The sequence below is a fragment of the Salmo trutta genome, chromosome 30, assembly GCF_901001165.1.
Source record: "Salmo trutta chromosome 30, fSalTru1.1, whole genome shotgun sequence".
NCBI classification, from domain to species: Eukaryota; Metazoa; Chordata; class Actinopteri; order Salmoniformes; family Salmonidae; genus Salmo; species Salmo trutta.
In genome coordinates this window covers 22,199,532-22,213,423 of record NC_042986.1, presented here as the reverse complement: position 1 = coordinate 22,213,423, position 13,892 = coordinate 22,199,532, and the positions used below count along the sequence as shown (strand labels likewise).

At 47.4% G+C, this 13,892-nt stretch overlaps 1 protein-coding gene across 4 annotated transcripts in view; it reads right to left on the bottom strand.

Annotated features, from left to right (window-relative positions):
- The window catches only part of vps13d (vacuolar protein sorting 13 homolog D), a 62,230-nt gene extending 48,642 nt beyond the window's left edge, over positions 1–13,588 (bottom strand). For 3 of the 4 annotated variants that reach the window (XM_029723388.1, XM_029723390.1, XM_029723391.1), the window contains exons 1-19: positions 13,036–13,588; positions 11,000–11,208; positions 10,589–10,666; positions 9,715–9,905; positions 8,706–8,786; positions 8,495–8,611; positions 7,561–8,401; positions 6,989–7,156; positions 6,608–6,738; positions 6,436–6,508; positions 6,144–6,323; positions 5,514–5,644; positions 5,170–5,302; positions 2,686–4,965; positions 2,390–2,544; positions 1,077–2,189; positions 835–925; positions 510–636; positions 156–336 (exon numbers count right to left, since the gene is read on the bottom strand). In XM_029723388.1, coding sequence (XP_029579248.1) covers positions 156–336; positions 510–636; positions 835–925; positions 1,077–2,189; positions 2,390–2,544; positions 2,686–4,965; positions 5,170–5,302; positions 5,514–5,644; positions 6,144–6,323; positions 6,436–6,508; positions 6,608–6,738; positions 6,989–7,156; positions 7,561–8,401; positions 8,495–8,611; positions 8,706–8,786; positions 9,715–9,905; positions 10,589–10,666; positions 11,000–11,096 — 6,168 coding nt within the window. In that variant the 5' untranslated portion in view covers positions 11,097–11,208; positions 13,036–13,588. The remainder of the gene's footprint in view (positions 1–155; positions 337–509; positions 637–834; positions 926–1,076; positions 2,190–2,389; positions 2,545–2,685; positions 4,966–5,169; positions 5,303–5,513; positions 5,645–6,143; positions 6,324–6,435; positions 6,509–6,607; positions 6,739–6,988; positions 7,157–7,560; positions 8,402–8,494; positions 8,612–8,705; positions 8,787–9,714; positions 9,906–10,588; positions 10,667–10,999; positions 11,209–13,035) is intronic. The other variant, XM_029723389.1, reaches the window with a different exon arrangement.
- Positions 13,589–13,892: the final 304 nt, after the last annotated feature.

Here is a 13,892-nt window from a genome sequence, read left to right as displayed (position 1 = left end):
ATGGTCTAAGTAGCAGTGAAAGTTGACAATGTTTTCAAATAACATCACCAAGAGGAAGCATATATAACGACAACAATAGTGGATCGCGGACACAGCGGTGAGGAACACTACAGCTTAAAACTGAAAAGCAGAGTGGACCCGAAGGCCGTACTCACAGCCTGGCCCTCCATTGCGGCTCTCTGCCTGCCCAGGACATCCTGCAGCTGAGTAAAGTGCTGAATGAAGGCCACCACCTCGGCCTGGAAGCGCTGCGTGTGGACATACTGCACCGAGGCCATCTGCAGAGACACCTTCATGTCACACTCCCGCTCAAGCCAGGGGTCAGGATCCCCGTATCTGTAGAGACACCACCAGTCAGTGAGACGCAGTGTTAAAACAATGAGAAAATAAAGATCTAGAATTTGTTTTCTTTGTCGAGGACCACCTACAGGTTGTTTTATGCACCAGAGCTAGCTGTGAAGCTAACGTAGCTGTAGGGAAGTGATTCCTGTATAGAATATCTAGCCTACTTGTGTATGTTGAAGACAAGGGCCTCTCCGCCTCGCGTGGTGAAGCGCTCCCTGTAGAGGTCACCATGTGGGGTCAGGTCACTCAGAGACAGGCTTCCAAGACTACCCTGCAATGCTATGTCGCCATCTGAAATAAAGGATATGACATCACACTGCATGAGATGCAAACTCATTGTTCTTGAACAGTGTGATACAACACACCATAATTTAAATACTTCATATGAATGTACCATGATTGATATTGTATTATATTCATACAATCCTTTTTTCAATTGCTATGATTTAACTGTTGACATCTAAGTGCAACATTAAGTTGATTACCTACCAATCATTTCCCAGTGGGCAGACAGTTTGGAGACGCTAGCTTTAGCAAGCTCATTGGTTTTCTTGTTTAGCACAAGAGCAAGCGCATGGACCTGATGAGGCAAACATGGTGTTAAATACATTGAGGAAATGTATTCATGCTCACCATTGTACCTATATTTATTTAGATTCCTTGTAACTCTCACTACATCACCGAAAAGCCATGTCGATGCGTCTTCAACGCTGCTGCTGTGAGTACTGTACCTTGAGATCCAGTTTAGTGTTGACCACCTCAGCAACTTCCTCCTGGGTGAGGTCTGGGTACATGTCCCCCAGCTTGTGTGGGTTCCCAGGCTGGAACAGAGGATGTCCCGGCATGGGCTGCTGGGGGAAGGCCGAGGGCACCTTGACTGCGTGGTTGTTGGCCGTGGAGCCGATCCCGAAGAAGTCCAGGATGACCACCCATGTTTGCAGCGTGATCAGCACATCCAGACAGTTGAAGTCCACATCGATGCTCCGCCCCACGCCACCGTATCGGCTCTGGAACTCTGGGTGGCGCGGGTCCACCAGCAGCAAGTTGATGTGAACAAGAGACTCGTCAAAGTCGGAGGGCGGAGGGTGGGGCGAAGGGGTATTGCGGGTGGGGGAGGGCGGTGGGGTGCTGGGGCAGGCAGGGTCCTTCTTGGGTCCGCTCTTACGGCTGGCGGCCGACGGGGTGCTGGGGTATCTCTGGTACAGCTGGAAGACGTTCTGGGCCTCCTCCATGTGGGCAGGCAGCGAGCGGGGCATCTCAGGGTAGAGGGCGTTGGAGGCCGATGGGCACGACTGGGACAGGTATTCCTTGGGGCTGAATGTGGAGGGCTTGGGAGCACCCCTGGAAACCATTAGGTGCTTGTACTTGGACTCAGGGTTCTGCTCCAGGAGGTCCTCCATGAGGAGGGAGCGCAACGTGAGCTGGACAGACAGGCAGTTGGGGTGGTCTTTGGTGAAGTCTCCCTCCAGGTCCTGGAAGCGCAGGCTGACCAGCCCCTGGGAACCCTGGCTGAGGTCAGCACTCAGCTGCACCTGGAGCTCTGCCACCCTGAAGGTGGCCCTCACCTGGGTGAAGGACAGCGTCTGCATTGGGGGACTGTGGGATTGCAGGGACTTGGGGGACGACAGCGAGTTGGACAGGGAGGCGTAGGAGAGGCCGATGAGCGGGGGGTCCCGGGCAAAGAGCCCACCCTGGGGATCTGGGAAGCGGTGGGGTTTGGTGGAGGAGGGGGTGGGGGGAGGCGGGGTGGGAGGCTGGCTGGGCGTTACTCTCTGGGGCTCAGTGAGGGTAAGGTTATCCAGTGTCTGTAGAACCTGCTCATACACAGGCTTGGCCAGGAACACCTGAGAGCACAAAGTCAAAACATCATCTAAAAACGAAATAGACAGTAAACATTTGCATGCATTTGCAAACCTCTACCCTCATTGCAATAGAAAGCACAACATCAAATATATTAACATTTAATTCTATTCAGGTCATTTGATTCAGTCATAGACGCAAAATTTGAGATGAGCAGTAAGTCACAAAATTGAGCAAAGTATACCTGCACTGCGTTGACAAACTTGCCCTCCACCCGAAGTAACCCTGTGCTGTTATAGGGCTCGTCTGTGGTTAGAAAGGTGAACTGGGTATCCTCATCAATGGGAGGAACTTTCTCCAGGGTGAACTGAATGGTGGTGTCCTTCAGAATATGGAAGGCTGAGAGAGAGAGAAAAGTGGGAGTTATCATAACAACCCAACACTTTATTGCTGTATTACAGTAACTCTAAATATAGCTAAACTATTGAAAGGAAATGGTGGGGAAACTCTTCCTTTCCCATTCTAATAATTTCTCCTCACCTTTTCCCCGACTCAGATATTCAAAGAAGTCATGGCGAGTAAACTGTGGCTCGTCCTGATTGATATTTCCGTTGTGAGAAGGCGATTGGTTAGAGGAACTGCTGTCAGTTCTAGCTACCTTCCTCAACACAAGGTGACTGGTATTGAGTGAGTAGAGCCGAATATCCTTCACTAGCACCTGTAGTCTCTCCCCTTCCGAGTCCTGCCCGGCAACAAAGTTCTGGATGGTGATACTCCCCAGGTGACCCACCAGGAGCTCGGGGTGACCAGGTTTACGGGGAATGGACACAACTGGTGACTCGATGCTGACATTGAGGATCAGCTTGACCATAAACGAGTCTATGGTGGGTTCTTCCTCCTGCGCGCTCAAATCCTCTTCATCCTCAAATGGGTAGTTGCTCCAGTTGCTCTGGCTCTGGGTCCTGGAGCGCCGCGACGGCGTCTCAAACAGGGAGACCATGCCGCTGTACTCGGCCGTCTTGGTTGCCAGCACCGTGGACACCTTGGTGGCGGCTGTCTTGAGCATGGAGCGGAAGTTATCCTCCAGCTCATTGGCCGAGAGGCTCAGCTCCTTCAGGAACTTGGCGGAGTGGTTGTAGTGCAGCGAGGCCATCTGCAGTGTCAACGAGCACTCCCCCTGGGAGCGCTCCAGAAGACGGAAGTTCAACGCCTCTGAGGGGGCTCCTTCAGGGCCGCAGAAGAAGGCTACGCCTCCTGCTGCCGAAGGGTCGTCTTCTACGTTGCCAATGCTGACCACAAACTGGCTCCGGCCGCCCTCCTGGGTCAAGTCCACTAGCTGGATAGAGCCCAGCGAGCCGTTGACATCCAGCCGGCTGCCCATGGACACGTTGACCTTGGTGCCGTTGACACTGGCCGTGGCGATCTTCAAGCCTTTCTTCTCTCCGCCCAGTACGCTGCCAGTGGCCACAGTCCTCAGCAGCAGCAGGTTCAGCCTGTGGATCTCCACAGTCAGCTCCTTGTTCTGGTCGTAGGTGGACTGGTAGGTCTCCTCCTGACCCTCCTGACCCTGGCCCGCCGGAAGGGGCGATGGCTGCTGGGCCAAGGGGCTCTCCTCCTTGGGGAAAGACTTCTGGAGGAACTTGAGCAGCTCCACCATGGTCTCCGGGTTGAGGATGATGTCCAGGTTGTTGACCTGCATGGTGGTCACCTGGAGGGAGCTGTCCAGGTTCATGGAGGGGCAGTCCGAGCTGACAAACTGGTACTCCAGTTTGATGAGGGCCTCCTGGTCTCTGAGGAAGGAGCTGAACGGGGAGAATCTGTCGAAGAGTAACCCAGAGGAGGAGTCTCGGTGGAGGGCAGGGTGCTCGGGCGACATCCCTTCGGGCCCGGCAGGGGAGGAGGGCTGGCTCTCTCGGAGGCTGCCCGTAGGCACATCGAAGCTCAGGTGCTTGTGGGAGGCCACCAGGAGGTCAAAGTCGGAGCCGTAGGTCTGTAGTGTGTCCACCAGCAGCAGGCCATGGACGGTGAGGGACACCTCTGCGTCGTAAGGCCGCTTCACAAAATGGGCATTGGTGCCGAAGACCTTAAGGACAGAGATGTATCGTCCGTTGCTCTCCACGCCCAGCTGCATGTAGTTGATGTTGAACTCAGCCAGGAGGAGGCGTGACTCCACCAGGACCTCCCTCGTGTGCTGCTCCAGTGTCATCACACTCTGGGTAAGGTTCTTGGCCGAGCCCTGGAGCTTCCACTGGCTGTCCTCCCTCTGGAAGATCTTCTCATGACGCAGGTTGGAAGGGTCAGGCGTCTTAACGCTCTCTGCTTTCTCCTGGCCCTCGTCCTCCTCAGCGGGGCTGCCCAGTCGGGCCAGGCAGCTCCTGAGGGCGGTCATCTTCTCCAGGTTGATGTGGACCTTAAGATCTGGCAGAGTCCCGGAAAGCACAGCCCCAGGGAGCTGGGGGTCTGAGGTGTAGCGCAGCCTCTGCTCCAGCTCCAGCAGCACGTTAAACTTCTCAACCACGTGGGTGGGCCCCACCTCGCTCTCCTGCAGGTGCTTCCAGTTGTCTTTGTAGCGTCCCACCATGATCTGCAGGTCCTTGAAGGATAGAGAGTACTTCTCGTAGAGGTTTCTGCTAAAGGCCTGGACCCCCTCGGGGGATTTAAGGCTTGCGAGCTGGGGGTACTTGTTCTGGTCTTTGAACTCCGTCTCCATTTCAGGGGGCGGAGAATTTGGGGGTGTGGCCAGCGGAGTCTGGTACTCTTCATCACTGTTATACTCCTCCCCCTCCGGCTGAGTGGTCTTCGACTTTGTTTTAGTGTCATCTTTAAAGAGAAAATAAAACGTAGATTTTAAACAGAATATCTTTAATACAATATAGACGAAGAAAAATTACAGAAAGAACTTCCTGCTTATTGCTTACCAACCATTTTACAAGACTGCAGACTGTAGACTGTGCTGAGTCTACCTTTGAAAGAATCAGCTTGTTGTTGTCAAATGTGTTGTGCGAAGATGTGAGCTAATTTTACCTTGTGAGTTAGTGAGGAGAATCCGTCCCAGGTCAACCACCACCAACATGGGGTCCTGTGACTGGAAGTCATCTGGGAAGATCACCTGGGGGGCACAGATATCCAATTTCATAGTCCAGCGCTTACTGTTCTCCTGTAATGACAAACAGAGCAAAAGTACAAAGTCACACAACATTAGTATATACCCATTACAGACACTTAAAAAAGGGGGGAATTATTCTTCCAATACACAATAACCATTAATCATCAATTATGTGATCAATGATCATATCATCAACTTCACAGTTCAACTACAACATTAGAATGACAACTGGTGTGAAAGGAAAGAAGTCAAAAGTTATTACAATGAACTCCCCCACTAGTAGCTGGTCGAGGGTTTGTCTGATCTCCGCCTTGGTCTGTATCTTGAGCTTGTTGTACTGCCTCCTGGCAGCTTCCGCCACTCTCACCTCCAGCTCCGACTGGTACCCAAAACCTGACAAACAGACCAGAATATATCTTTTAAAACCTTTTAGTCCCTCCTGCAGCAAAGCACCCCCAAAACATGATGCTACCACCCCTGTGCTTTACGGTTGGGATGGTGTGGAAGGCTCCCCAAAACATTTGACCCAAGTTAAACAATTTAATGGCAATGCTACCAAATACTAATTGAGTGTATGTAAACTTCTGACCCACTGGGAGTGTGATGAAAGAAATAAAAGCTGAAATAAATAATTCTCTACACGATTATTCTTACATTTCACATTCTTAAAATAAAGTGGGGATCGTAACGGACCTAAAACAGGGAATTTTTACTAGGATTAAATGTCAGGAATTGTGAAAAACTGAGTTTAAATGTATTTGGCTAAGGTGTATGTAAACTTCCGACTTCAACTGTATGTATGCATGTACACACACACACACACACACACACACACACACACACACACACACACACACACAGATATCTATATATATCTCCATCTATATCTTACCTGAGGTGTGGACTCTTCCTTTGTAGAAGAACTCAGTGACTTTCTTAATGGCCTGAGGGTTGTAGACGATGTTCAGAGGGCTAGTGTTTACCTCCAGTCTACGCTCAAATTTACACCTGACCGGGTTGCGCTCGTATATCATCTCAAACACAGGGGACGCCGATGACTCTGAGCTAGGGACTGGCCAAAAGAAAATCAACATTTATTGCATTTATATTCCATTTCATGAAATAACATTATTAATTAATTTAACAAGTGATTAATGCATTTTGCAATCTTCTTGTAAACTTACACTCACCTGAGCTGCTCGTTTCAGCACCGCTAGGCTGGCCAAAAGGCTGGTTTATGGCAACCACAACCTGGTCCTTTTAGGAAGATAACAATGACAGATTACTATTCTGTACATATAGCACAGGTTCAATCTATTCACATTTTCAACTCAAACGGGCCTGCTGCTTCCTCACCGATTTGGGGGAAACAAGGAAGGGGAAGATGGTGCCCTGGGTGGTGAGGTCTCTGAGGAATAAGCCCCCCAGCTTGACAGATAGAAGAGAGGACTCCGAGCGGGGCAGAGACTCAACTCCCACCTTCACCTCTGAGGAAAGGAGACACTGTTACAGCATTGCTCAGGGCAAACCATCAATCATCATCACACCGCACCTACTACCCATATGAGCATGCATTGTCAATCAACTTACGTTCTCAAACAAATATCAGTATTTGGGAGAGGAGTCGACTATAAAGTAAATCTGCAGACGAATGGCACTCTATTCCCCTATGGCTCTGGCCAAAAGAAGTGTGCTATATATAAGAAATCGGGAGCCATTTTGGACACCATGCTGTACCTGAGAACTTCAGCTCGATGACGCCGCTCTCAGCTCCCCTCTTGTCTTGGTGGAAGAGGGTGACGGCTCCCTTCTCCAGTTGGAACTCTAGCCGGGCAAACAGGTGGTCTCTCCTGGTGAAGGTGTTGAGGGTCTGAGAGTCCTCCAGAGGGTCAAACAGGTCCTCCTCTGTACAGGTGACAGAGAGGGACACGATCTGGTTGATTAGGTTGGTACCGACTGTGAGACATATGGCACTGTGACTTTTTGTCCCTTACAGTGGGATACAAATGTATAGGGAATAGGCAAGGGGGGAAAAGAAACCATTTTCAACTGAGTGTGAGGTCCTTAAAAGACACAGACTGCATCTGTACTACATTCCAACATAGCATTTGCTGTCTCTTTAGTATTAAAGGGCTATCCCATTATTTTGACTACACTCACTCAATGGCAACATACATACAATATTTTGTTCAACGATCCGGGAGAAAAGCTCTCAGGGTTGAATCCTAACTTCAACTTAAAATGTTCAGTCTCCCATTGACATCAATGCATGACTAAGTGAAAGTTAGAATTTGCCCGTTAGTGCTTACCCAGCATGTCCCAGGTGCCAGGGCCTGGTAGGAGCTCATCAGGGCCCGTCTCAGGGTACGCTCCATACCAGCCGCCCCAGCCAGGGAACCAAGACTGCAGGTACTGGATCATGCCAGAGCTGCCACTCTTGGGGATGGAGATCCCTGTGGGAGAACAGGGTGGTGGGCTCTCAGCGATAGGTTCTCTCACACTCTCTGCGATTTCCTCCTGTTTGCGGAAGCAGTCGTGGACAACTCCCCTAAGGCTCTGCAACTCCTCCAGATTCTGCTCGTCCTCCACTCTCTGCAATTCACACTCCTCCGGGGGGGTGAGGGGGGCTCCTTTAAGCCTCTGGAAGTAGAGGTTGGTGTAAAGCTGGGCGTCCCGTGCCCTCTGCAGGGCAAACTCCCAGTTCCCCCTCCGCCTCTGCTCTCGAATCTCACTCAGGTTGGCCTGGATGGCAAACATCCACCAATGCCGGCAGTTTCCGATGACAGGGACTTTGGGTCTCCACTGGCGGAACATCATCTCCCTTTCCCTGCGGTCCAGCTCTTTGAGGAAGGCCATGATCTGCTGGTACTGCACCTGTGACAGTCGTAGGGATAGAGGCTTCAGCTGAACCTGGCCCTCAATGCGGGGCACGTTGCGAGACCTCAGAGGCTCCTTGGAGGCATTCCTCCTCAGCAGCACCGAGGCACACACCGGCTCAAAGATATACTGGTGCTCTCGGCTCTGCATGCACTTGGTCATGGCCTCCTGAATCTCGATGGCGGGGAGATCTCCCAACATGCTAGACACTGTGTCCCAATAGACGCTGAATTCTTTAATCTCCAGTTGCTTTTGCCGCATGAGCCTTTGTGCCTGTAAAGAAGGAGGAACACACTCACCGTTAGATCGAGCAGCCAATACCCACTTGATATGGCAAGCGATGTCTGACGCGTACATGTAACTTACCGGTTCTATTGAAGAGTTCTGTGCAGATACGTTGTTGATGCAGACACCAAAGCAAAATGGCTTCCCTGGGTTGGTCAAGTCATCCTCAAATCGCAAGTGGACATCTTGTATCTTTAGCTGAAGAGGGACCCCAAAGGGAAAAGTCAGTTCTGATTCTAACACAAGTCAAGTGGATTGCAATGACATGTCCCAAAGGAATGTGATATTTTACCTCGATGTTCTCCACGATCCTGGTGACTACAGAGGCAGTGACAGAGTACCAGTAGGACTCTCCTTTCTGTTCACACTCGCTCTGAGGGAAAGGTACATCAATCAAGACATCGACTAGTTGTCTAATGAGCAACATGTCCCTATCATTACAATGCTGAAGATACTGTACATATCACAATCATATGTAAACTGCGGCTTGGTGGACCTCTTGGATACATATGATTTCACAGCAAAAGTAGGTAGCAATCCACTCTTCACTGCAATGGCATAATACAATGATTCCAAAAGTAAGGCAATATTGATTACATGCAATCAATAATCACATTTATAAGATAAAACACAGGTCACGATGCATTAGTCTTTAAGTGCAGTAATGCAACTGTCTACATACAAAAACTGAGTTTACAAAACATTATTAACACCTTCCTAATATTGCGTTGGAGCACCCCCCCCACCATATCCCTCAGAACAGCTTCAATTCCTCTGGGCATGGACTCCACAAGTCATCGAAAGCATTCCACAGGGATGCTGGCCCATGTTGACTCCAATGCTTCCCACAGCTGTGTCAAGTTGGCTGCTGGACTGTTCTTGATACACACGGGACACTGTTGAGCGTGAAAAACCCAGCAGCATTGCAGTTCTTGACAAAAACCGGTGCGCCTGGCACCTACTACCATACCCTGTTCAAAGGCACTTAAATCTTTTGTCTTGCACATTCACCCTCTGAATGGCACACATACACAATCCATGTCTTAATTGTCTCAAAGCTTCAAAAAATATTATTTAACCCATCTCCTCCCCTTAATCTAAAGTGATTGAAGTGGATTTAACAAGTGACATCAATAAGAGATCATAGCTTTCAGCTGGATTCACATGGTCAGTCTATGTCAGGGAAAATGCAGGTGTTCATAATGTTTTGTAAACTCAGTGTATACTGCATACATACACAGTCTACAGATAAGAATACAGGAGAGCCTGATTCCAGGATTCTTGGCACCGTTCCCACACACCTTCCACTTGTCCTCTAGTGCCTTGAGCAGCTGTTTCTTGCGTTCGAGCTCGGCCTCCCTCTCTGACTCCTTGTCATACTCCTGGGGTCGGACCGGGCCGATGATGAGGTTGAGCTGGGACATGGAGATGACCCAGGGGTCACTGTGGGGTCGGTAGAATGGGATCTGGAGTGTGATCTTCCCAATGAAGCCTGGAGAGTGAAAGCAGGGTGTAGCATGAAGTACTACAGTACTCATAGTGCTCTGTGTATTGTGTCTTGATTTATCTTAGTAAAGAAGTTACTGAAGATAACAAATGGTGCCACTTCTCCTTATCAATATACTAACTTCAGATCAAATAATGAAGATAAACCACATAAAAGCTGAGAACATTCATTCGAAGTGACTAAATGAACATTGCTCAACCTGAAATGGGACTTTTGTGAAATGCATTGTGTTGCTGTTGTGTATTTATTATTGTATGTGTAAGAACTGTAGATTGTTGTCATACTAATCACTGTGCTGCACTGACTACACAGCCACTTATCATCCAGCTAGTCTTAACAATTAAACCAATCACTGGTTTGGTTGAAAGAAAGGCATGTTGAACCATTTATTTCCTTTGCCATTAAGGGTACATGCTTGTTACCTGACTAAATAACACTGATTGTTTGTTGACGTTCTTTTAGTGAACAAAAGGTCAAACAAGCAGTATTGATCAGCAAGGACTGGAGATAAGTGTGGTGAGCGCCCAGAAATTAGGCCAATCTTTTGCTCAACTCATAATAACTCATATTGGGCATATTGAGTTTAATTATATATCTTTTTATATAGTTCTTGTGAATGTTTTGATTGATAACCTTGTATCAGTCAGGCTTTTTGATGGATCACTCACCTGCTTTGACCTCAAAGGGCAGATCAAACTCTCGGAGGGCATCTTTCCTTAAGGGAAGGTTCTCCAGCTCCACCGCCCCTAGGAAGACAAGGGTTTCAGATACAGTGCTACAGCTACAGTACATGCATGATACATTATGATATTTATTGTGCTATATTGTATACTGCAGGGATTCTGGTAGCATAGCATGTTGAAGAGCTGTCAAATTCAATGAGGGTAAGAGCGAGGATGATGTCATCATAGAAACTGATGGTGGACACCCTGAGGCGGAAGGGAAGGGACGGGACGGGACAGACAGACAGACAGACAGACAGACAGACAGACAGACAGACAGACAGACAGACAGACAGACAGACAGACAGACAGACAGACAGACAGACAGACAGACAGACAGACAGACAGACAGAGTACCTTTGAGGAGGGCGATGGAGAGCTGGTCTGTATTTAGGTTGCTGACATATTTGCCTAGGTATGTGTTGAGTACCCAGGCAACAAGTCCCTCCAACATTATGAGGGGTCAGGGAGAGGGAGTGGGGCTTTGTGGGGAAGGTGTGGGGGGAAATCTTGGATGAAAAGGTCTGGAATCTTGGAGTGGTAGCCTCTCCAGAATAACATGAAATCTAGTAAAAAAAAGGTAAAGACAACCAAACATTAAAGCAGCATGGCTTGAGGCCTCATTCTATAGTGAACTGGTAAGTGGCAACACACATTATTTAGAACAAAGTTATGTTGCAATGCAATCTTAACACCTGATGGTGTTCTTCACAATGGTCATACGATGGCAGTTTCCCTGACAGCTAGCCTAGATACTAAATCTGACAGTAGCTAACTAGCTAGGCCCTCTAACGCTAGCTAGCCAACTAGCATGCTACCAACTTTCCAAAACATTGACTCAAGTTTGGTATTAATTTTAGAGTTAACTCCACACAAATGCCAAGCTAAATGGGCCATTCAATGTCATTTCAGCAAGCCAGGCCACCCACCATCTCAGATTGTTCTGAAATCGTTTCTGATTTTATCTGAGAAAGTAAGCTAATGGATTGCACCCAAATGTGCCATTTGTATAGGATTCATATAATATTCAGTAAATACAGTACCCAACATCCAATTTGGACCAAACTGTTTCTAACACTGAGTAAGACATGAAGAATCCAAATGAATTGTCAAAATCCACCCGTGGACCCCACACACCCCAGCCAATCCCAACCACAAGTATACAGTATTAGTTATCTATGTCTGACGAGTAGTATGGAGCTGTGGCTCTGAGTATTGTTTCTTCATCAGAGAAATGTGTCATTGAAGTTGTTAGGTTTATGTCATATCCTGCATCCTGATAATACCAAGTTCTAAAAACAAGATGGTGCTGTTCCTGCTATTTTTGTTTACATAAAAGTTTAAGCAGTCTATGGACAAGGTATGACAGCAACCCATGCTTTGGTTTTGTTTACCTGGCCAATGTTTTAAATGCAAACGTTTTATAATTTGTAACTCATCCAATGCATGTCAATGGTACCTATATTACCATTTTCAAAATTCATATCCAAATCTATAAGTAGCATTATTGCCTTAATCCATTTTCAGATACTTTAGGATGATTTGAACATTAAGTGTGAAAAAACAAATATAGGTACCATTGAATTGCGTTGGATTTGTGCCACAAATGCTAAAATGTTTGTATGACAGCAACTCATGCTTTAGTTTTGTTCGCCACTGTTCCAAATGCAATGTCAATAGACTGCTTACAGGGTTAGGAAACCAATGTCATTTTGTACTACCCTGTTAGCATTGAGAGGGGAGGTTCTTTCAAACTTTTCACCTAATAGCATTAACAGCACCATCTATTGATCAGAACCTGGTAATATCAGGATGTAGGATGGGACATAAACATAACTTCCATTACCATTTTTTCTAAACAGGGGAAAACATCACCAAATGAACTGGGAATTCATTACATAGGTTGAAGAAACAATACTCAGAGCCGCACCTCCATACTACTACAGACACAGAACTGTTACTATATATTGGTTGTTGGGGTGGGATTAATGTGGGGTGTCCGTGGGTGAGGTTTGACTATTCATTTGGATTCCTCATGCCTAACCGATTGTTAGAGAACAGTTTGGTCCAAATCGGATGTTGGGTACTATATTTACTGAATATTAATATATGAGTCCTATAAATTAAAATTGACAATTTGAATGCAATCAATTCTAACAGAAACGATTTCAGAACAATCAGATGGTGTGTGTCGAAATCCTCTTGTGTTTTTTGACGTGGAATAACCCTAACGCCAAACTAGATTCTAGGCAGATATCACAGGTCGTTTCTGTTTTGATAACGATAGGTACTGTGTCACTACTTGGACAAATCAGATAACGTAATCTAGTTAGCTAGCTAGTTATGGCTAAAGTTGCCAGCCCAGCTGCCAATGATTTTAGAAGACAACTTACCTTAAGCTAGCTAGTTAGCTAGCTAGTTGTTAATGTGTTTGAGCCCATGATACAGCTAGTCCAATGCGATGTGTCAACTCAAGAGAAAAGAATGACAGTCGATAAGCGCCGTTAGCTAACCACCTAGCTAGGCTAGTTATCTTACGTAGCGTTCTATTCAAAAGCCCAGCATGAAAAGTGACTGGGTGGACAATGCCCTTGCTAGCTACCTAGGACAGTCACCCACCGTTAGGGCGAAAGACAAAAGAAGTGAAAAGTCCGCTGTCAAAAACTCAACACAGGAATGCAGACAGCACACACACTAGTCGACAAGGAGAATGCTAGCTAGCCAGCTAAACTGGCCAGGCAAGCTTCGTTGGATCTTATAGCATTAGCAGCAAGACAAGAGCGAGTAGACAGTCCTTGCTGAATGTAAAGTTAGCCACAGGACGTGAAGCTAGCTAACTGTGATCATAAACGTCTTCAAATTTGGTTTCGGACTTTACCCCCACTAGCTTTCAGCAAAGTCGCGGGCATAAGCTAGCTGTATTGCTGGATTGCTTCCTTGTTTGGCAAACGTTCCAACGGGGACTTTCCTGTCACGTGATAAAAACAAATACGTTTTGAGACATCGTGCACCGCTAGCCACTGAGGACCCCTAGTGCCTGGAAGTGAAATTGATCTGCGATTTTTTTGATTGTCTCATATTTACTATGGGCTTGAGCGACACTAAATTCATCAAGAATTAAACGTTTGAGCCCATTTCAATTTCCTCAGAAATAGTAATTATGTCATTTATGGCTCAACTGTTGATAAAAATGTATTACTGTAGCTTTCCCAAAGAGATGCGTTTCATTCTGTTATCCTGCTATCTAGCT